This window comes from Lupinus angustifolius, chromosome LG18 (genome assembly GCF_001865875.1).
Source record: "Lupinus angustifolius cultivar Tanjil chromosome LG18, LupAngTanjil_v1.0, whole genome shotgun sequence".
NCBI classification, from domain to species: domain Eukaryota; kingdom Viridiplantae; phylum Streptophyta; class Magnoliopsida; order Fabales; family Fabaceae; genus Lupinus; species Lupinus angustifolius.
The window spans coordinates 13,972,426-13,997,440 of NC_032026.1; the positions used below are offsets into that span (position 1 = coordinate 13,972,426).

Consider the following 25,015-nt stretch of genomic DNA (forward strand, 5'->3'; position numbering starts at 1 on the left):
ATTATTATAGATATGTAATTTAACATGTAAAATAATATATATATTGTTAATCAAGTATATATAATGAAAAAATTGAGAAACGATGAATTTTTTTATCAAAGAGATGCATGCCAATACACTGTACATAATTGGATAGAAGCACACACAAAAACATGACGAATGAGTGACAATGGGGCGGGTCCAAGTCAATGTCATGTTTGTTCATATCCGACCGTAAATATTAACTAGATGTAATTTTTAAACATGAACTCAACCTTAGACCGGTAATATCTGACCTAGTTGGACCCTATCATAATCGTACTAAACTAGTTAAACAGGTAGAGTCAAATCCTGCTCACCCATACCTTAAGCTACTCAGTCACAAATGAATCATTGTCAAGAAAGTCAAGGATAAAACTCCATCATATCATCAAGGATACAACTCCAACCACATGATAATGATAATGAGACTAATAGTTCAAGAAAAAAAACAAAGGAGAGAAGGAGAAAAGAATAAGGAGCAACAATAGTCACAAAGAGGAAGACAATGAAAAAAGTGAGACAAATAACTTCATGATCGGAACGAGATTAACGTTTTTTTTTTTTTACAAATTTAGTATTGGGGTGATAGGTTAACTCTGGCATCCCATAATATTTTTACTTATACTATCTTCAAAAAATCTTGAATAATCGAAATTAAATCAAAGAAAATGAAATAAAATATTTCAAAATATTATTAATAATTAATTAGTCAATAATAATAATATAAATATAAAAATCATGCTGAATACATCAACTAAGTACACCTATAATATGTACTTTGATACCATAATGTATAATTTACCACATAGCCATACTAAAGAGAATTAGAATACTATTAGGGATGATAACATGACAGAACAAATACATATGATGCTTTCTTATAGTTATACATATATTATTTATGGATACTTATAGAAATAGTACATATGAGCAAGCATCTAACAAATTTTTAAATTTAAATATATATTTAGTAATAACAAATATTTAAAAAATAATTATTTCACAAATAATAAAATTTATATAAATTTTAAATATATTATTATATTTTAACCACTAAAGTTTATTAAAAAATAATAAAACATATAATATATAATTATAAAATATATTATATATATATATAATATAATATATAAAAAATGAATTTATAAATACTAGTGTGTACAAGCACTTCGTGTCTGCTGGCAAATATTGTGTGATATTATATATTCAATTTTTATATATTTCATTTTTTGATTAAAATGTATTTGTTGTGTTCGTTGTACTTTATATTATATTTTTGTGTGTTTATAATAATGTTTAATTTAAGGTGAGATATATGGTTAATTAATGTATTGGTGTTAGTTGCTTAGGATTATATAGTTTTTTTGTAAAAATTAAATAATGTTAAGGACAATATAGGAAATGAAAGTTATACCATAAGGAAAGTTATTTCAAGTTTTGGCTTTATATATAGTATAGATAAGGATACCTCGATATAATATATTTCTATCTCACTTTATATATTTATCCCTTTAAAAAATATTATTCAATTAAAAAAATCATAATAATAACATAAACTAATATTTTTATATTAACTGAATTTATATATGGATTAATTTAAATACATTTTTTACAAAGTGACACACTTTGTGTACTGGAGTGCATATGTGCTCCCCTGGCTTAATTACTATCACCACAAATATACATGAACCAAAAAACGAGGGAAGAATCCAATTTGGGATGTTTCCAGTTTCAAAAGGGTGTTCGAAATTGTCTTCAAGTTTCAAAATTTAGCTGAAAAAGTTGAAGTTTCAGAATGTGGGTGTTTGAATAAACACTGAATTCTAAGGAAAATGGAGATTTGGTCATCGGTGGATGCAGTGGTGGAAGAGATAATGAGGATTCATAAATCTTTGCCTGCTAGACCAGAGATTGATGAAGTTGAAGCTGCAAAAGCTTTGATTATAAATGTTGAGAGAGAAGACCAAGTGAGATTTGAATCCATAGCCAAACAAAGTAAGGGTGTTGAAGTGCCAGAAGAGTTGTTCATGCTGCTGCAAGAGATGCAGAAGAATTTGGTTTATTTTCAGAGCAATGAACAAAAGAGGGAGGCTGAGAAACTACTTGATCTTGAAAATGTTCACTCTCTGTTTGATGAATTGATTCAGAGAGCTTCCAAGTGTATTTCTTCCTCTCCCTCCAATTCCAATTTGAATTCACAAAAAACCAGTTACTCCAGTGGCTCCCCTACAACGGTTTCTACGATCTTGTCTAAGAATTCTGCTTTGGCTTCTCGTGGTGGTTTTGGTAAAGTGCCACATGCTGCTGCTGCTTCTTCTGGTTTGTTCAATGCAGAGAAAGAACCAGTGAAAAATGCAGAATTGTTCACACGAGATGACAGTTATGTTAAGAAGACCAAGTCCACATTATACTCCAAGGGTTATGGAATTCAACCCAGTATCCAATCAAAACCACGGATATTAGATTCATCACTAAAATCCACAACTACTGAAGGTAACAAACTCTATATCCCACTCATCAATTCAGTTGTTGTTATTATGCAGCCATGTTATCCAGTTGATGATCATTTTAGAACTTAATAGTAGGCCTGGTATTGTTCTCATGGAATGTTGTTTTGCAGGTCAAGTTGGTGATAAGTTGAGTTTGATCAAACTTGCTAGCTTAATTGAAGTTTCTGCAAAGAAAGGTACTAGTGATCTCAAACTCCAGAACAAATTGATGGACCAAGTTGATTGGCTGCCTGATTCGATAGGGAAGTTGTCGAGTTTGGTTACCCTTGATTTATCCGAGAATCGGATTACGGCCCTACCTTCCACAATTGGAGGCCTTTCATCCTTGACCAGATTGGATTTGCATGCCAATAGGATCACAGAGCTCCCTGATTCTATTGGGAATGTGCTTAGTCTAGTCTATCTAGATCTGCGGGGGAATCAGTTATCATCTCTGCCTACTTCTTTTGGCAGATTGGTACGCCTTGAGGAACTTGATTTGAGTTCAAATCAGCTTTCGGTGCTTCCTGATACTATAGGATCACTTGTTAGTCTAAAAATATTGAATGTGGAAACAAATGATATTGAAGAAATTCCGCATTCTATTGGTAATTGTTCTTCCCTTAGAGAGCTTCATGCTGACTATAATCGGCTTAAAGCCCTACCAGAAGCTATAGGGAAGATTCAAAGCCTGGAGGTTTTGTCCATGCGGTACAATAACATTAAACAACTGCCGACGACAATGTCATCTCTAATAAACCTGAAGGAACTTGATGTGAGTTTCAATGAGCTTGAGTCATTGCCCGAAAGCTTATGTTTTGTTACATCTCTTATCAAGTTGGTCATAGGAAACAATTTCGCTGACATGCGATCATTACCAAGATCCATTGGGAACCTCGAAATGCTTGAGGAATTGGATATCAGCAATAATCAGATACATGTTCTTCCTGACTCATTCGGGATGCTGACTCGACTACACCCTCCAATTCCAATTTGAATTCACAAAAAACCAGTTACTCCAGTGGCTCCCCTACAACGGTTTCTACGATCTTGTCTAAGAATTCTGCTTTGGCTTCTCGTGGTGGTTTTGGTAAAGTGCCACATGCTGCTGCTGCTTCTTCTGGTTTGTTCAATGCAGAGAAAGAACCAGTGAAAAATGCAGAATTGTTCACACGAGATGACAGTTATGTTAAGAAGACCAAGTCCACATTATACTCCAAGGGTTATGGAATTCAACCCAGTATCCAATCAAAACCACGGATATTAGATTCATCACTAAAATCCACAACTACTGAAGGTAACAAACTCTATATCCCACTCATCAATTCAGTTGTTGTTATTATGCAGCCATGTTATCCAGTTGATGATCATTTTAGAACTTAATAGTAGGCCTGGTATTGTTCTCATGGAATGTTGTTTTGCAGGTCAAGTTGGTGATAAGTTGAGTTTGATCAAACTTGCTAGCTTAATTGAAGTTTCTGCAAAGAAAGGTACTAGTGATCTCAAACTCCAGAACAAATTGATGGACCAAGTTGATTGGCTGCCTGATTCGATAGGGAAGTTGTCGAGTTTGGTTACCCTTGATTTATCCGAGAATCGGATTACGGCCCTACCTTCCACAATTGGAGGCCTTTCATCCTTGACCAGATTGGATTTGCATGCCAATAGGATCACAGAGCTCCCTGATTCTATTGGGAATGTGCTTAGTCTAGTCTATCTAGATCTGCGGGGGAATCAGTTATCATCTCTGCCTACTTCTTTTGGCAGATTGGTACGCCTTGAGGAACTTGATTTGAGTTCAAATCAGCTTTCGGTGCTTCCTGATACTATAGGATCACTTGTTAGTCTAAAAATATTGAATGTGGAAACAAATGATATTGAAGAAATTCCGCATTCTATTGGTAATTGTTCTTCCCTTAGAGAGCTTCATGCTGACTATAATCGGCTTAAAGCCCTACCAGAAGCTATAGGGAAGATTCAAAGCCTGGAGGTTTTGTCCATGCGGTACAATAACATTAAACAACTGCCGACGACAATGTCATCTCTAATAAACCTGAAGGAACTTGATGTGAGTTTCAATGAGCTTGAGTCATTGCCCGAAAGCTTATGTTTTGTTACATCTCTTATCAAGTTGGTCATAGGAAACAATTTCGCTGACATGCGATCATTACCAAGATCCATTGGGAACCTCGAAATGCTTGAGGAATTGGATATCAGCAATAATCAGATACATGTTCTTCCTGACTCATTCGGGATGCTGACTCGACTACATGTCCTACGAGTGGAAGAGAATCCTCTTGAAGTTCCACCAAGACATATAGCTGAAAAGGGAGCACGGGTAACAGTTCGCGATCTAGTTCTTTTGATATTTCAATAAAGACCTGTCTGTTTTATTTTTGAATCTCAAGTTTCATGTGTTGGTGCATCTCAGGCTGTTGTCCAATACATGACTGAGTTGGTGGAGAGGGAGAAGAAGAATGTTAAACCTCAGCCACTAAAGCAGAAAAAGAGTTGGGCTCAGATTTGCTTCTTTTCAAAACTCTATCAAAAGAAAGGGTGTTGGAGGTGTTAGTCATGTTGGCAAGCAATAGATTCCACCAGTAAGTTGAACTCTTTTTCAGATCAATACAGTGGCAGTCGCGTACTGATTTTCGGCCGAACACAGGTTACGCGACTAATACCTAAACTATAAAAATGGAGTTGAGAATTATTTATGAAATAGTAGGCTTAATCATTGCTCAGATGTTAGGGTGTGTCACACTCTAATGTAGAAATTTACAAGCAGGCACAGTAAAGAAGTATAGAACCTTATATATGTGAAATAATGATTTAGTTGTCTATGATTCCTATAATGGATTTTACATCATTATATATGTGAAATAATGATTTAAATGTTTATAATTGACCACTCTAACTTAAATTTAATATTCTAATTGACATAAGCTCACAACTTTGATATTCTGCATTTCTTCATAGGGATATAGCCATTAGCAAAGAGCCAAAAAGTGAAGGCATGGCTGGTGATTTTTCTGTTTGCTTATTTGAAAGGGAAATGCATTAAAAAATGACACAAATATCTCTGTCACATTGCTGTCAGAATTTGCTTTGACTTGGCTGCACAAATTGTAGATTTCTTGTTATATTTATTTTTCTGATATCTTTCTTTTGTTTCTATACAATTTTGTTTTTCAATTTTAATTCATTTGTACTTATGTTGTTGTAAAGTAGAAAGAAGTGTACCTGATGTGATTATGTACCATGTGCATGTATTTATGTTCAAATGTTCACCTTCATTCTATTGTTAATCAAATTACAGTCTTACCCTTTGTGCCACTTCTATATAATATCTTCTTTCTGTTGAAATATACCATCTCTTTAGCTTTGTTGTTACTGTTGCTATTGTAGTCCAATTTGAATGAACTTTAAATGGTAAGAAACTGATTTTGCTTGAGTAACTTTAGAAATGGAAGATAGAAATGCAATAACCATTATCATTGTCTTCATTTATTAATCACTTACTAACCCTCTTGGCCTATAATATCCACAGAGTTGGTCATACATGACATGTCATTAATCATAAGTTAACAATAGGGAATTGTATTTTATATGAATGTTTCAGTTTCACAGTTGTCTAAAGAGTGGTTCACCTCTTAGTATCTAGAAGGGGGTCCACAAGATCATGCAACAGCCTATCACAGTCATGGATTTACAACTAGTTCAATACTTTTGTTGGTAAAGGAAATAATTTATGGACATTAATATGGATTGAAGATCAGCTGTATACTTTAGATTATGTGCTAATATTTTGCATCACAAAAGTTTGCTCAATAATTATTAGAGGAAGGACCCTTGTTAGGTATAAAGCACAATTGCACAAACAAATTGTAATTACTAGAATCTATTTCTCTATCCAAATTGGTAATCATCAACATTGCATAACTTAGACAAATCTAACAGGTTTTGAGTAAATATTTATTTTAGTCTCTTCTATTTTTCGACCTTACTGGTTTAATCCTTCAAAGAAGAAAAGACCTGAAATGGTTACCAAAAATTTCAAATGTGGGTCAAATTAGTCTTTTGGGGTCAAATTAGTCTATACCAAGTGTTGTAAAACATGCAAAAAAATGACTAATTAGACCTGCATTTGAAATTTTGGGACAATTTTAGGTATTTCTTTTTTAAAGGACTAAACTAGTAAATTCAAAAAATATGAGGAACTAAAATGGATATTAACTCAATAGTTTTTAGGTGTATTATGGTTATTTGGGGAAGATTAAGTTAAAGTACACCAAGATTTTTTAAGAAATCTATTGGAGAACCCTCAAATCTAACGCATGAGGATAACATTAGTTAGTTTGAACATTAAGTCCTGCTAGGGAGAGTATATGCAAATTTAGTAATTTACAACTGTTAATTTTTGGATATCCTAAATACTTATTTTCTCTTCTCCTTATCAGTTTACATTATGTTGTTGTTCCCTTCTTATTTTTTGTGGAACTTCCATATATACTTTGTAATATATGCTTATTAATTTATAATATGGCATAGTCACCCTTTTATAATTTATGAGATTTTCTTTCTTTTCTTACCTGCTTCTCTGTTTGAAAATATCTATGAAACTTTCAAAAAAAATGATTTATGTCTAAATATCTACGTATATCTCTATCTATAAAATGATAGGTATAGTGTGGTACTTTTTTCCATTTTGTGATTGGTAACTTTTTTATTTCATTTCCAGCCACAAATTAAAAGTGTCTTTTAAGTACTTTGTAGTGTTGAAGTGTCATGATGAGTTGTTAAGATTAAGACCAATAAATATATAGGCTACTATTTCCATTTTGGACCACATTGTGGTTCCCAGCTTCTAAAGATTTTATAATCCCGTTTTTCAGCCCCTCAGCTTTTAAGAAAATATCAGTTTTTGTTACATAACCATGAATTCGGAGTTGATATAATATCAGATCTAAATCATACATACAAATATTTAAGAATTCAGATTTTTTCTTATCTTTAAATTAAAAAATGGAAAAAAGATAATAACATCATGTTTCCATTTACTTTTTAATATTGGAAGGTCGAATACTGGAGAAGAGCACAATTCACGAAATCATCCTCTTGTTTGTGTTACATTGTCTAGCCTCATATCATATGCTATTTAATGTTTTTGGCCACATTATGATGTTTATAAATATAAAGTACGTAGTCACTATTCTGGTATCTGTCTTGTTAGTTAAGAGTGAGAGAGTTGGGTCTATACCAGTTTTTTGTGGCTACAATTTGGTGTGACATGATCATGAACATTGAATTTATAAAAGGACTATATTTAAGGGGGCCAACCCAAAGTGTAGTTGATAACTTGATACTGACATAATACATGTCACATAACTAAGTGAGACTATACCTTGAATAACAAACCATATGCTCTTTTAAGAACATTTGGCTTGTGGTAACAATACAATGTGCCCTTAGTCACTCATTTATCACCTAGTGGCTGTTTTGATCGTGAGTTATGGGTTTTTTTTTATACCTGTACCCTCAATAATAATATATTTGTGATTCAATTAGTTACACAGTTAACAGACAAATGTAACTTTCACTCTAATGAAGTGGTTAAATGCTCCTTTCTAAAAGTATGAAAAACAACATCGGTTCCACGATTTCAACTTGTAACCTCCTTCTCAGATAATAACAACTTTAACAGTTGCGCCAAGGTTCCCCTTCAAGAATAATAAATAACAAATATATTTTAGTAAATACAAACATTAGTAAGTAGATAATAAATGTTTGAGTATTAGAATTCAAGATCAAATAAAATCTGAGTGAGGAAGCATGGACAAAACCCCAGCTGCTAGCAAATTCAGTTTTCTTATTTAACTACTACTTGGTTGCTAGTACATGTAAGAACATAAAACTCATTCTTTTTCCAAGCTAAATTCCAAAGCTTCAAAGAAAGCCTACCATAATGAGTAATGACAAATTCAAACATACTAAATAGTGGCAAAAAACAAATGCCACCACAAAAACTATTCCATTATATACTGTAAAATGATTTGCAAACGTACAGGTCACAATGAAATATGACTGCAAAACTCCATTTCCCCGAGTCTAGCCAGCCTCGTCTCCTCTTAAGTCGCGGTTAAAACTTCACCACTAGTTGGTCTGCAAGGTTCCAAAACAAAAATACATTTCAGAGAATAGAGAATAAGTACTGCATGTATTATGTTAGTTCAGTGCCTCATTTCATTTGCAAATCCTCACACTGCATGAATATTATGGTTGATTCCAGGCATATCAAATAGAACAATGTAAAACTATTATTTGATAGTGTAAAACTTAAATCACCGTAGAAACTCTCTTTTCCATTAAAGCATAGCTCTTTATACCTTTGCAAACTTCCAATATAAAACATACTTCTTGATTAAGCAATACCAGCCAGTGGCCAGTTCAGAAGTCATGTTACTCCATTCTCAGCATTTTTAGTTGTTAATATATTTTAATGGGTTATCCTGTCTGCAATATTACCACTATCATTAATTTACATCTATCTCCATTTTTCTACTGAAGTCAAAGGGTAAAGATAATGTAATTGTAAAGAAAAGTTTGATGCAAATGGCTCGATCACTGTTTTAAATCATGCAATGCCGATGCATGCATAATCAAGGATATGATTCCATATAGTAACAGATAAGACCATTTTCCATGTTGACGATTCACATATGATCAACCCCCTCCTCCAAAACCCCAAGGCATCCTCATATCATACTACATGGAAGCATATGGAAATGATTAAATGTGTTACATGACCCGGAAACTAGACTCACTAAGGCTCCCTCTAATTAATAGCCATCCACCCCTAAACAAGGTGTAGTTTCGGAAAACAACACATTGCAACCGGGGATCAAACCTTCGAGTGTCATGGCCATTATGGAATCCTTAAGTAGAACGGAGCACTAGGGGAGGGGGAATAGGGGTTAAGGAATGTGTGAAGTAGGGATTGGGAGGGAAATACCCAGGCCTCTGAAAAGCCTTGAGGCTGTAATATATTGTATAATATTTATTGTTCACTGGTTATATTTCCTATTAATCTGTAAAAAAATTCAGATATATTTGTGTATGTCCTATTCTATATTTTCACTGAGGTTTGGTACCATTATCTATCACTTTAAATTGTAATTATCTTGGAGCAAATGAATCAACATCTCGAAATTTCTAATCCAGACTTTGTCGACAGAAAATTTTATGGATATTTGATATTTCAGACCAAATTTCTGCTTCATTAAGTAATACATTTACTTTTAGTACAAAAATAATTTTCACCATTAAATTATTAGTTATCTTCCGTTGTTTTTTTTCAACAACAGAAAAAGAGAGAGGGGTCACTCTGATACATAAATATGATCAATACAAAATGGTGGAATCAAAATGGAGTTAATGTTCAATAATTATGTTTAAATAAAATAGAAAAACTATGCAAGTTATTAAATATTACTTAAAAGTTTAGGGAGTAATACACTTACAGTCCACCTAAAATTTTGATGGTGTCATAGAAAAACCATTGCAAAGTAATAGAAGGACCAACCAGCAACATTCTAATAGGAAGACTCCTAGTAAATAGATTAGCTAGCCCAATTTTTCTGACAGTCTGCACACACAATACGTCGATCACGTTTAGTATGACTATGACTATCCAATCCCTTGAGAAAGCATCGTAAACCAAATGTAAAGAAACAAATACCAGCACGAGACTATCAGCCTTTCTGTTATAAAGAGAAGCAACAACATTGTCAGCAGGATTAGAAATAAAGCTTCCAATAGATCCAGCTGCATATCCAGCTAAACATGTTACACCGAGTTGTTGCAATTTAGAACAGTCCTCTTTTTTTCTTTTGACAACGTTGCGATACAAAAAATCAACTGAATGCTCGAATGCAGAGAACATAACCATGGAAACTGCACAGAAAATAAGGAGAATACTTAATATTCAGTACATTGATGAATAACTGCTAGGGTTATAGCTGACCATCACTGAAACTACACATTCCATTACCAAGTTGTTCCACATGAATAAAAATAATATTATAAGAAGGATTCCCAATGTATATTTGAATACTATACATGCTTAGCTTGAAAGCGGAAATCTATTGTTATTTTGTTAATCAACAGGCAACTATGGCACTTGATCAATCCAATAGGTAACGACAAAAATACAAAACATTTACCATAGACCAAAGAGTAATTCTATGGCAGATATATGCAAGAATATTTCACAAGATAGAATGACAGACAGCATATAGAGATGGAAACATTGCTAATTTCAATTTAAATTTTAAATATAAAATATTACTCTACCTAGTGTACAATTAAATAAAGCTCCAAGAGATTATGAAATTACATGGAATGTTTCGACCCAAAAGTGGTACAAGTCCACGGTAGAATCTGCAAGCAGTACAGAGAATATAAGATTTAATTAATCATAACTGTCCCCTAAAGACATATACACACACAAAGTAGGAAAAATTAACTAGTATTTTTAATCCTTCTTTACCCTTGTATGCCTTCTGATGCATATAACTTTGGAATTCCATCAAGCAGGCCCTTAGCAAAACAGGGTTGAGCTTGAACCCTCACTTTGATAGCTTCAAATGGGCACAGAGCGACATTAGCAAATACTTCAGCAGATGCACTACTAAGAAAGTAAACAATATTTCTGTTCTGGTCTACCAAAATGTTGGTATAAACCTGCTTGAAATATTCATAGAGACCAAACCTACAGCCTCCTTGAGCACCATAGCCAAAGAACTTGCCAGCCCAACCTCTCCAGAGAGCAGAAGGCCCTTGCTCCCTCATTAAGGTAGTAAAGCAAGACGAAATGCTATAATACTTAATCGGATGCACCTACATGTGACAGCATCATTTCCCAATTATAAACATGACCAATTCAACAACTTGATCAATCACAAATACTAGGCATTAGGGTGAAAATACATTCTCCTAATCTTATCTCACTTTCATGCTAAAAGGGTAGCAAAATAATCAATCTTAGGATGTTTTGTTATAACAAATGTACAGTGATTTTCACTTCAAATTTCCCACTTCCCTATTAAGAACCATGGTCAAATCAACAATAAGATCAATCATTATTACTAGACACGGGTGTAAAAATTCATTCATGTACGTAGCACATGGTACGAGGATAGAGCAAGATGGAGCAGGACAGGAACAAGATGTTCACCATGTTCTCTTTGGTTCAATTTCTTTTTACATGAAACCAAAATATTCTGATTTTTATTCTCTTGTCTTGTTATGTCCAGGTTATAGAATAAACTAAACATATCAACAAACAAAATCATCTGTTACCTCATTTTCTAACGTGTAGGTGACAGATAATAATATCATCTCACTTTAATGCTAAAAGGGTAGCCAAAAAATCACTCTTCCACATTTTTTTGTTAAAATAACAAAATGCAAAATGATTTTCAAATTTCACACCAAGTTTTCCACTACCCGTTTTTTGTAACGAAAACAAACATTTGGCGCACACGAAAGGAACAGAACAATCTATCACATTCTCTTTGATTCTACCCCTTTGGGTCGAATCAAAGCATTGTATTTTTCAAAATTTCATATCCTAGGGTTCAGTTTTCTAATAAGACCCATCTACCAAAGTAAACAAAAAAGCATAAAAGATAGAAATTTACCTGCATGTTGACTTTCAATACATCAAGAGGAGTGAGAGCAACATGGGTAGTACCAGCACTGAGTATTCCTCCAATGGTGCAAAGGCCATAATACCTGGCTGTGAATTCTTCGTATGTTTTTCCCTCCATGAATATGAATTTTGATAAGAATTCCCAAATAAAAGGAGAAAATAGTTAACTTGAGACTTGTTCAGAGGAAAACTAACTTACCCTTCATTCATTGCTACACAGACTCTATAACTAATACTATACTAGAGTATATGATTATGATGATCCTTCATTCACAATTTTATGGGAAGAGAGAAAGGAACAGAATTTATGGAATCTCATCCTAATCTATCAACACAAAATGTAAATGCAAAACCCAAACACCTTAAACCCTCGTACTTTTGTAATATTTGAAAATTAAAATAAATAAATAACAGAGTTTTTATCATTTTTATTTTTTATGTATATTTTTATTAGAAGATTAAAAAAAATTAATGTACCAAAAGCGTATGAGTTTACACAGTTGACTGCTTCATATATCATTTGTGTTTAATTATCACTCCATTATTATATAAATGGCTGAAAATAATAAAAACTAAGTAGAATATTTTCTATAAAAAACTAATATATTTATAAAAAAATGAAACTAGATATTATTCTATGTAATTGTGACATTGAATAATAAAGGAAACTAGAATTGTACCAGTAAACTTGATTATTTTTTTCCGGAACTAAATAAGGGAAGGGAGGAACTGAGGAAGAGAGACTTATATATTATTCTATAATATATGATTGATATCTATTAAGTGTCAAAATGTTTGAAATGTATATGATTCAGATGCACTTTGTGTTGATTTATGATGTAATTATATACAATTCTCAATAATTTAGTAATTTTGTATTTTTTAGGAATTTAAGTAATTGTTGTTTTTTGTTGGTGATAATATAATGAATAAAGGAGAAAAAAAAGAGAAGATTAAGGTTTTGAACAGCACAAGCCTCGCCCAAGCGAGGGAATGATAGCTCAAGCGACGATTCAGAGGAAAATCAGCAGAAAATACTGACATCCCTAGCGAGGGACTGTCGCCCGAGCGCTATTCAAGACCAAAATGTGTTAAACTTATTGTTTCTCCCTCGCCCAGGCGAGGTGATCAAGCAAGAATTGTCATATTCTCTCGCCCGGGCGAGGTGGTCAGGCTTGGAAAGTTATCTTCCCTCGCTCAAGCGAGAATCCCTAGCTTGAGCGAGAGTGTAACTGTTAGCATAAAATAGGCAGTTTTGGAAAAGGCCATGGATCATCATCACTCTTCTAAAAGAAATCTTGGCACGAAATATAGAGAGAATAGGATAGAAATCGTAGAAACGATTCTATTTCACACGATTCTTTGTATTAGTTCATGATTCGAGCGTTGTAATAGCGAGGATGATTGACTAGTTCTTCGTAGTTGGGAATCGAAATGTAATCTTCTTAACTTTTGTTCTCCCGGATTCAATTCTATATTAATGTTGTCTGATTTTGGAAAGTTTATCCCTTGTTTATTGCTTGATTTCAATTAGCTACTGAATTCATGATTTAAGGTTCAAGTTTAACTGGGAAGTTAAACTTGATACCAGATCTGGATTGTCTTTCTTGTTATATAATTGATCTAGGGATGGACAATGATGTAGGAATTGTTTTTACATTTGGTTCTAATGCTAGTTAATCATCCGATTATCTAAGGAATTGGTAATTGAGTGATTACCTAATAATTTTACAATTAAGGGACTGATGTAATTGATTTATGAAAAATGTGCATCAAATCCAGTAACTTCACAAACTATTAGGAATTGAATCTATGGATATCAAAAGGAAAAAGTTGATGAGTTTCGATCCCAACCATTTTATTTTATTATCTTCTATTGCTATTTAAATTTGATTATTTCTAAAAACCAATGCAAATTTACCAACCCAATCTTATACATAGTTGCTCAATTGATTCTTGTAGGAATTAGTGTAAATCCACTTTACTCCATGAGTACGATATCCCAGTACTTTACCAAATTTTATAACTTGTACGGTACGGTACACTTGTCGTTACATAAAATATCTAACATTATCCTTGCATTCATCTTCAAATTTGAATTTTATCAATTCTAGGAAATTGTTACTTATTATCAATTACATTATATCATATATTTATTAATCTCTACATTATAAATAATGAACACTAGTTGAGATTAAGATGTTGATTTGGATGATTTACTTCACCGAACTGTTGGGTTTATTCAAGTGTGAAGTCCTACATTGGATATACGAGGAGGACTGAAAGAGTTTATAAGAAGGAAAGGTCCATGAAACTAATGCCTTAAGGTTTTGGTTCAAGACGTGGTATCTCACTTGTGATTCTTCACTCTTCCCATACCCATAATTGCAATATACTTTTTATGTTGCAGATGCATCGCACAACAATCCCAAGGATCTTAATTCTTTGACCCATTCATGAGCAACACTTTGCATATTTTTTGTGGTTATACTATTTATCATTCTAACTTCTTACAATCTTAATTTGTTGATAATGTAAAAAACATTTATATTGTCGTCAATGTATACATATTAAATTTTTCAAAATATACTTCTTTGATTTACTCATAAGCCACATCACAACATTCTCTATGCCTCCTTGTATAGCTATTTATTAGTTGCTATTCATATCTTATATCCTCAATTGGATTCTGCTGTTTATCCTTATTCGGAGTTCGCTGAGTATGGAATATCTGAATCCAAGGGAACTGGTTAATTGGGGGGTGAAGAACCATCAGGGGATATCAGAAGGTTCTGTTTGGAATGTTGTTCAGAACAACATGGAGTTCATTCATACATGTGCTTCCAATGCTGATTTTGACAAATGTAAATGTTCCCTACCACTTGTTGTACTTAGCTGTTCTAATAACATGACTTGTTGGCTATTGGATATTACTCTGATTGTCGCTTTGCCAAATGTTTAATTTTATACACACAAAAAAAGAAAAAAAATATGTATACACTTTTTTGTGCCCTGTCAATAGTATTATTGCTTCACTCTATGAATAAAAAATTAATCATTGAGATCATAAGGTGGTTTGATAATGAAGATGAATGGCTCAAGAAACATAATGAAGAAGAATGTGGGTTAAAGTGTCACAAGTTAATAAGTAAGGTGAAGGATGGTAGTGAATGAGGTTAAGTCTCACCTACAACATAAATACTAACATTTGAAGATAAAAAATGAATTAATCTCTTTTGGGATATGTGATATCCCAACAAGTGTTACTTCCAAAATTTGAATCATTAACCTTCTAGTTATTTTTATAGATCTAACAATGTCTTATACCACTAGGCTAACGTCTCATAAAAAAAAATAGATACGATGACATCATATATTATACAAAGGATTCAGGCTACAATGGTCAGTATTGGACAAGTGTCCTGCCAAAAACAAAAATTAGCTTTGCATGTTTTTAATCTGCAGTTGACCCTTTGTTACTAGAAGTGGTCGAGTAGCTGCTATATTGGAAACCCCTAGTATTGGTTTTGTCTAGTTAAGTACAAGAGCTTATTGGAAAACACACCTTAAAGCTCATATTTAATAAGTTTAATAAGCTAATAGATGTAGCATATAATTTAATCTAAGGTTGTACAATGTTTTCCTGTTTTGTCCTTATCATAGTTTTTAATCACTATTTTAAAGTTCTACCTCATTATAACATAACAGAATATACACAAAAAATAACATAAGAGAATAGAATGGCACTACTATGTTGCTATTCAATTTGGGCATGAATCATTTTGGGTGCTTAAACGGGATAAGGTGTGAAGTTTGACTATCACTTTTGTTAAGGCCGTTATAGTAGAAAATGTAGGTATCATACAATATAAGATATCCACATGCATGTCATGTTCTGTTCTGATTAGTCACTTGTTAAAGATAAAAGTTTGGTAAAAATAGGAAAAAATGAAAAAGTAGGCAAATTAGCAAGTTATTGAAGTGTTTATCTCAAGTTGTTTGAAAATAAACTAATATAAGAGAGTGTCCATGTGGATCTATAACTAAAATGGACTATTGGATACAAAATATCTCACATAACGTAAAAGTGCATCTCTTTACTTGAGATGAGGTAGCATAGTATGAATGTAGATATGAATGGAAAAATGATATTTTATTGATCTATATGTCTAAATGAATAATTAAAAAAAATAAGTAAATGATACATATACTTTTATTTAGTGAATAGGAAAATTTTCAAATTCTAATGTATAAATAATATAACTCAGTGATGAAAAATATAATAGTATAATATAAGCAATATTATATTTAAAACAACAATCAAGCATTTATATCTATCAGAGCATATGTATTCGATAACATTGTTCTATATCATTAGAATACTTTATTATAAATCATTTTTATTGTGAGAAAATAAGCTTAAGAAGATAAAAATGAAGGGCAGTGGATCCAAAAAAAGTCACACATGTCCTACCAAAAACAAAAGTAGCAGATGCCATATGCCATGAATTATCAATTGCAAGCTTTTTCTACAGCATCAATGGTGTGTCACTTTTATAGTCCCCCGTTTTGAGTAAATGGGATTTGGAATAAGATACGGAGGAGGACCATATAGCAAAAAAGGCATCTTTTACTTTCTATTTTAACCCATAATATAATCACCTATTGTACTACCTTTATATCCCTCTTTTGTCTTGTATTTCCTTTAAACTTGATTTTATATTGATTTTTGCCATTCTTTTTGACTAAAAAATTGTTTATTGAAGGTTAGTAGAGGATTCTAGGATAGTGGAGTCAAACTTAATGTAGAAGGTTGTGTGCAACGGTGGAAGTTTTAGTAGAGATAATAATATTGATTCCCTTTGACGAAAATGATTAACGTGATTCTAATTGAAAGATTAGTTTGGTACAAATGCTATATGTATTTTAGTTGGTAATGGTTAGTATCTAACAAAAAGAGAAAAACTAAGGCAAAATGTGAATAATTAGAGACAAACAAGAAGTTGGAAAACCATTGGCGCTGCTTGTTTGGATAATTGGAAATGTGTGGTTGATGGTTAAGGTTGGTTGGCTAAATTCAAAGGTAGCATTGCTTTTCATCTCTCATTTGTCAAGCTGGTGAGTAAGCATGTGATTACAAATTATATGTGATGGGATGGCTTTTAATTCTTTGACGTGACATTTCAACACCAAAGTATTATATTTCATTTTTGAGATTTTGAAAAGTGGCTTTGTATTTACACAAATCTTATTTCTTGGTGATCTTTTTACATCTCATGATAGATACTAAATTTTAAAATGTAAAAAAAAAAGCAAGTGAGATCATTATGGATAAGTGCATGTACAAATATATGTTTAGAGCTACCTCAAATTACTATATATATAAACATAAAAGATCCCTGAACATATTTATTGCAATTCAATAATTCACTTACTGTATATTTCCAAGTAGACATTTTTTATGGATCTATGGCTTTAATAATGAAATTTAGATTGGTGTTTAACTGGGCAAACTTTAAATTTCTCTTTTTTGTGTTGACTTGAAAGTTGGAGTCACTTTTTAGGTAACACTCAAAATTAAACACTTCAAAGCCTAATCTTAACCCGATCCAATGTTTATACAATCAATTTCAACCATGTTCAATTCAAAAATATATTTGTCATATCATATTCCCTCCAAACTTAAATAACATAAATTAATTATCTACTAAAATCAACAGAGCTTTTGAATTTGCTATTTATGATCCAAATATCTCTCACAATAATGTATTTCCCATATGTATGTAATACCTCTCCGAAGTGCGTACTGCGTAGTACGTACGGCATTTTACAGAACTGGACTTGTCTGTGACCACAACTCTTATACAAAAATCCAAATGTATATAGCAAATCCCACATATATATACACACACATTCATAATATCATTAAAAAAAATTTATAGGCAAATACTTTTATAAAAGAAAGAGCTAGAGCACATAAGAGTTTAAACTCAGTTAATCATATTTTATATGTCTCAATCTAATTAATTTAAGCAACCAAGCTCTCAATCTACAAACCTCCATTATAAATAAAATATAACAATGCGGAAACAGATAAATGTTTTTTAGTGGAAAAACTAACAAAGAAGGTTAAAACAACCAATGTATTAGTAAGGTATTATAAAGTGCAAATTTAGCCCAAACTCCAATCTCTTCATTAAACATGGAAATGAGAAAAGTACAGAAGATGGTGCAGTGCATCTAACTCGCAACATCACAGCAACATGAAAATTTGTTCCAACCACTACAATAGACAATTTGTTCGGTTAGTGGTGGTACACTAATTTTTTTATTACCTTTTTATTACTTTTTCAACCAATTTTCTTTTTACCTGGTTCTCCTCCATGCATTTAAAAAATTTCAACCAAACTACCACTGATTTAATTACTTCAATTTTAATAATACTGCTACAAATATTTACACGATAATCGTTGAAATAGTAATATAAGCCTTCACTAAATATCATATTAAATTAATTCGATTCCTGATAACAACAAGTTGGGAGAAGAGAATCAGGTGGCTCCGAAAGAGATTAGTATAATTTAATTCTAGTATTTACTAAAATTAAAAAACGTGTTTGATCAAGGCAGGAAAAAATTACTACTATCGTTAGGACTATGATGTCCCACCATGTTACTACAACTGCTACCGATGCTATTATTATTTGCAACGCCATTGTCGTCTTCTCTTGACTTCAGCTCCCGTTCATTAACCACCGCACCGTTGGATGCGCTGCCACCTCCTCCGCCAACCGCCGGGAACCGGCCACACTTCTGACACCTTGCCACCGCCAGCACCTGCCGACATGAAGGGCACGACGAGTGCGATCCAAGCCACGTGTCTATGCATCCCACATGGAATCCGTGCCCGCACTGCGGCAGCACCCGGATCTCGTCCCCGCCGGCAAACTCCGACAGGCAAATCGCGCATTCCGGTGTCGCCAACCACTTGCTCGGATTGCTTTCAGCGTAAGAGAACTTCGGCAGCGATTGAAGCACCTTTTTCTTCAGTCCCTTATTCGCTACAGCTTGCGACGGCGAGTTTCCGGCAACAGGAACTCGCCGGAGCCACGCGCACCGTGCGACGGCGATTAGTCCCACGACGCATATTAAGGAGCAGAGCAGCGCCGCCAAGATAACAACGAAATCAGATTCCAACTGTACCGCCTCCGGCGGCGGCGCAGCCTCTGCTACCTCTGTAACTTTCTCAGTGAGGAATCTAATAGCGCATGTCATGGTGAGGGTTTTTTTTTTGGTATGAGAAGGTGTTTGATGAAATGTTTGTGAGAAACAGAGAAAATGAAAGTAGAGGAATTATTATGTGTATGGTCGTTGTGGGTGGGAAATGGGAGGTTAAATAATAGAGGTAGGTATAATAAGTAGTTGATTGGAAGTTTAGTGCGTGTTAAAGGATAAGAGACTTGAGTCAAAATGAAGAATAAAATTAGAAGCCTATAGAAGAAGGTAGAGAGAAAAGAAGAGTGAGAGTGAAAGTGAGAGGAAGGTGAATTGAAGGTATGTTCATTTGGTAGGCAAAGAAGAGTTGGGAGATATATATGGCCCATTTCAAGGGCAAGTGGGAGAAAGGTTAGTAGGGATGAAAATGAGGACCCATTTGTATGTTACTATTAGGACAAAGGATCTCTGTATTCAGGGATATTAAATGATATCACAAAAATATTAAAAAATGAATACACTAATAACATATCAAATAATATATCAGTTTTATATATTTCTTGTTCATTTTTCAAAAAAGTAATTTAAATAAAGGAAGGATAATACAGTAATTGTATTACACTAATAGTATATTTATTACTTCCATCACTAAAATTTATTATGAATATATAAAATATCATAGAAATATGTATGTATTGACAATGTATAAGTTTTATATAATGTTATTACATTATTCCATATTTATATTTAATTGTCATTGACTCTTCAAAGAATATAAGTTGAATGAATATAAATAATATAATATTTGTCTTATATTTTTGCACTAACAATACATAGATATTATACCTTTTTGTTTGTAGGTATTTTTGTGATTAATTGGGATGCAATTATTTTGTTATCTATAGTGACAAAAATGGACATAGCGGAAGCCTTGCTCAAGTTGTCCTCCTGCTTTCAAGTTTTGTAATTATTGTTGTTGTGTGAAACCTTATCTTCTAAGCTCTAAATTGTGACATCCAACGATTATGGATATAATTGTTGTGTCAAGCTGAAGATTGTATTGTAATGTTGTTGTACGGACCTTGTCAAAATAGTTGATACAATTTCTTTAGAAAATAGAGAAGAGAGAAGAAAAAGGTTAGTGTTGCTAGCAATTTATTGAAATTCTATTTTTGAGCAGGAAAAGAAAAACAAATTTGACACTGAAAACAAACTGAACTGTAGCACGAAATAAAGCTTTCTTCTCCTATTTTTGTTCTCTTAACATACGAATTTGTGTATACCTTTCTTCTCATATGAATTTTGATCTAAATCTTGAAAGTATATAGCCTTTATAAAAATCATGATCCAGATCTCTAAAGTTGAACTATAGTGCTTTGTTTTAGCCACCTGCTATAAGTCTCATCTTATATAACTAATTGATATTATAAAATGAAGTTGATGATGAAACTCAAGAAACCTATAAGGATTCTTGAGAGATGAATGAATAATGGAGTAACAATAAGAACTTCTTTTATTGATTGAATGAATGAACAATGATTGAAGAGAAATTTACAAAAGATGATCTACTAAAAAGAGAACTAGGACTTATATAGACTAAGACTCAAGGCTAACTAACTAACTAACTAATTAATAGAATAAACCCACGTGATTAAAAAGAAATTAATCACATTTCCACGTTTGCTTGGAACACAAGAAACAGATTCTGCCTGCACCAGTGGTGCTGCTGTTTCAGTCATGGTGCCACTTGGCTCGGCCAGACTCATGCTGGGTGCCTTGGCACTTGGCACGGTCAGACTCGTGCTGGTGCTCAGTCAGACTCGTGCTGGGTGCCTTGGCACTTGGCTCGGTCAGGCTCGTGCTGGTGCTCCTGTCTTGGTCATGCTGGTGTGCCTTGGTACTTGGCTCGGTCAGGCTCGTGCTGGTGCTCCTGTCTCGGTCATGCTGGTGTGCCTTGGCACTTGGCTCGGTCATGCTGGTGTGCCTTGGCACTAATGCTCGGTCAGGCTCATGCGCATACTTGGCACGGTCAGAATTGGCTTGTTGCTTGATCTTGTCTTCATGGACAGTGGGATCACCAATATTGCTTAATAATTGAGCACATCTTTTCAGCAAAATTCGGTTTCCCATTCGATTCAAGACCTTTTTTTCCTTTATACCGTGAGAAAAAAATTAAAGGAAGAAAAAAAAAGAAACTTTAACTATGGAATTGATTTATCGTGAAAATGTCCCTATAAACGGTTATATACATTTACACATTATATAATTTATGATGTATGATATGTCTCATAAAATAACGAAATTTATGTATAGTGACATTAAATAAAGGGGGCAACATTAGAGGGATTAATGCACCCAAAGCATAATGCGTCTTTAGAGACTTTAGGCTTTTCCCACTTTGATGAGTGAGCCTTCGTTCAACACATGTGCTATTGTCTGACATTGTAGGGTCTCAATTAACTCATTTTTAGTTCTCAAAAAATTGTTATATGTTCCGGTCTCCAAACCAGTGATAAGAGATATTAATAAAGCCAACTGACAACAAAATGTTAATCTAATGATGTAAGGTGTCACTAGATATTTAGAATGATCAAAAGATCAATGGTTTGATTCCTGTGAGCAACACTTATTAGGAAGGATAACTACAAACACTGAAAAAGATTAATTACTTACCCAAAAAGATGAGTATACCATTGGTAGTATAAAAAAAATAAAGTGAACTTGATCCTTCTTTCTTTTTCTATCTAGCAGTGGAAAGCTGACACTGTTGAAAATATGAATTGTTTTGCCATTCTATGTGCAATACATTGCAGAAAAGATACACTAGTTATAAAAAGATACATAATTTTTTCTTGTTTATTATGATTCGTTGGGTCTTTGAGTGACCATATACATTTTCTAAACTTCATACATGTTTAGATCTTGAAGTTGATTTTTGTTGCTCATGTTAACCATTGTAATTTTAGTTTTACTCAATAGGGTAATATATCTCATTACTTATATTTTTAATCCGAAGTATACGGGTGAACATGCCATGTGTTTGTGATTTATAAAATCACAATTCATTGGTGCAGTGTGTATTTGTAGTTTTCTCCTTGGAGTACTTAGTTTTTTGGCATTATCCAACAACTTGCCAAGTAGAAAAGTGCAAACTTTTTTGTTGAATAGTGACAATAGCTATATCAAACATTTCCCTGAATATCATAGTCAGGAGAGACAGAAGGAGGTAAAACCTCAAAACAGGTTCAATGGCTTATCCTTTAAGGATGTCAGAATGGCATTTAAAGAGAAACAATGTCTCAGTCCTATGCAAGAGGGGCCATTATAATATAATAATTCACTAATGTTTAAAACTTTGTCAGGAGGAGCTGTCCTTTTATGATGAAACAAGCATCTCGATCTTTAAAGTGTGTTGGATTAACACATTCCTAAAATAAAATGGAAAATAAACATTTTATGGGATTCCTTGTATTTGGCATTCGGTTGGTTGATCTTAAAATTATGTTTGTAGATATGTGGAAGTGAAGTTGGTCTAATGATACAAAATTTTGCTGGATTTACAGAAATATTAAATAATTGTTCGATTTTTGGGAGCGATATTTATTGGGAGGGACAAACATATACCCAAAAAAGATTAGTTCTTTATCTATATGTGAAGATATACTTTTAATAGTACAAAAAAACAGTCATAAAGTTTCGCTCTCCTATAACATTTATGATTAGCGAACAATTTTTTAAATTATTGTATTTTGGAAAATCACAAAGCTTTTAACACATTAATTAAAAACAAAGTGTGTACGAAAGCCATATTTTAAGGGAACATATCTATTGTTCCAATTCATGTATTAAGAAGATGAATGGTTAAAAAATTTATTTAAATTATAATTATAATTATTAACTATCTTGTAAATTAAAATAGTGGAACATCATACGTGCTCTCATGTGTTAAGGTCACAAGTGGTAGGTGATTAAGTATACTAGTTTAAATTTTGTGTGGGAATTATATGAGAGAAAGAAAAAGGGAAGGAAAAAGATCAAAATACTAGAAATGGGAGGAAGGGAAGGGGAAACGAAGTCAATTATCTCCCTCAATATTGTGAAACCTGAATCGGACGTCAAACCGAAAAAGATCAAAAGTTTAACTGATTTAAATAGTTAAATCGTCTGGTGTGACGGTTGATTCAATATATAATTAATAATTTTTATTTATAAATATATATCTATACTAATATATAAAGGGAAAGCAAAAAATAATTATCTATGGAATAATTTATGTTTCCCTAATTTACCCTTTCATATTTCTAATTTTATATGTATACTATTAATAAAACCAAAATACTTACTATTAATAAAGCCAAAATACATACTATTAATCTACTACCACAAGTATGGATGACAATAAAAACTGAACTTGTGAGTATACACCCGAATTTAACGGGGAAAACCTGATGTGATTGAGTTCGGGTTCGGGTTTTACCCATGTTTAAATTTCGGGTTCGGATTCAGGTTTGGTATATTAAAGACCCTAACCCGAACCCGCCCCAAAGTAATATAATTCAATTTAAAATTGAAATTTAATTTCTAATTTTACTTTACATACTATTAGATCGTCACACATAAAAGAAATGAAATAATACAAGAGAAAATAGAAATCTTAGAGAAAAATTACACGAAAATAATATCATATTTTTCTTAATACATTATAATTTTCGGGTTTTTTCAGGTTCGGGGATGATATTTTTATTTTTAACCACGTTGAGTTTGGGTTCGGGTTTTGAATTTCGGGTTCGGATTTGGGTATGTGCAAACTCAACCCCAACACGCCCCGTTGCCATTCCTAACCACAAGTTATCTTCTTAACTCTATATTGAGTTTATATATTACATTTCTTATATTTAAATTAATTTTCTTAAATAATATAACATAAAGCTGGTACATTATATATAAAAAAATAAGAATGTGGTCGGCCGACACGCTAGTTATATATAAATGTAAAACTTTATATAATTAATAATCATGTATAATTATATTGAAGTAATATATTTTCATCGTTTTTGGACCGTAGTAAAACAAAATATTCGAGTAATGTTCATTTTTTTAATTTTTAAGTGAATCTCCTAGTTTACTTCCGAGCTTAATCATGTTCAACTTGATTTAACGTAGTTAGACCAGAATTCTCCCTGTCCAAAGTGGTATGACTCTCATTTGATTAAGACGGTAAACCAAAGCTGTTTTTAAGTTTGGTCAGCGGTTAGACCGTCTGTTTCTCATAACACTGATACAAAATTTAGATCGAGAGAATAAAATAATGGTAACAATAGAATATTTTTTATTTAAAATGTAATTAACAATGTAAAATTGATAATAATATATAATTATATAATTTCACTATAAATATTTAGGTATTTTTACATTTTGTTTCGAGAAAAATTTCAATTTGTGGAAACTATAAGATAAATAATATGAAGGGTCTTTAAAACCTTTTTATCTTCTTCATCCGACTTTCAAATAATAAAAGATTTTCTAAAATCTTCAATTATCATCCAGTTCAAAATCACACTCAGAAATAGAGCTTAAAGGTA

The 25,015-nt window shown here is 32.8% G+C and overlaps 4 protein-coding genes across 4 annotated transcripts; 2 read left to right on the plus strand and 2 right to left on the minus strand.

Annotated features, from left to right (window-relative positions):
* On the plus strand, positions 1,730–3,483 carry LOC109332572 (plant intracellular Ras-group-related LRR protein 4-like; the record flags this gene model as incomplete). Its single annotated transcript, XM_019567550.1, has 2 exons — positions 1,730–2,514; positions 2,642–3,483. Coding segments are annotated over exons 1-2 (1,503 nt in total), but the record flags the coding sequence as incomplete, so codon positions are not given.
* On the plus strand, positions 3,489–5,667 carry LOC109332573 (plant intracellular Ras-group-related LRR protein 4-like; the record flags this gene model as incomplete). Its single annotated transcript, XM_019567551.1, has 4 exons — positions 3,489–3,807; positions 3,935–4,848; positions 4,942–5,075; positions 5,208–5,667. Coding segments are annotated over 4 exons (1,374 nt in total), but the record flags the coding sequence as incomplete, so codon positions are not given.
* On the minus strand, positions 8,343–12,527 carry LOC109333387 (mitochondrial phosphate carrier protein 1, mitochondrial-like). The gene is given in 7 exon segments (XM_019568860.1): positions 8,343–8,642; positions 8,645–8,669; positions 10,028–10,152; positions 10,246–10,460; positions 10,903–10,946; positions 11,056–11,405; positions 12,209–12,527. Coding segments are annotated over 7 exon segments (915 nt in total). The 5' UTR covers positions 12,338–12,527; the 3' UTR covers positions 8,343–8,615.
* On the minus strand, positions 18,804–19,784 carry LOC109333388 (RING-H2 finger protein ATL8-like). Its single transcript, XM_019568861.1, has 2 exons — positions 19,540–19,784; positions 18,804–19,500 (listed from the first exon to the last, which is right to left on the minus strand). Exon 2 carries the CDS (start codon positions 19,491–19,493, stop codon positions 18,840–18,842), a length of 654 nt encoding a protein of 217 aa, XP_019424406.1. The 5' UTR covers positions 19,494–19,500; positions 19,540–19,784; the 3' UTR covers positions 18,804–18,839.

Coding starts and splice junctions, on each gene's coding strand:
- LOC109333388 (XM_019568861.1), bottom strand. CDS start 19,493: ATGACATGCGCTATTAGATTCCTCACTGAGAAAGTTACAGAGGTAGCA.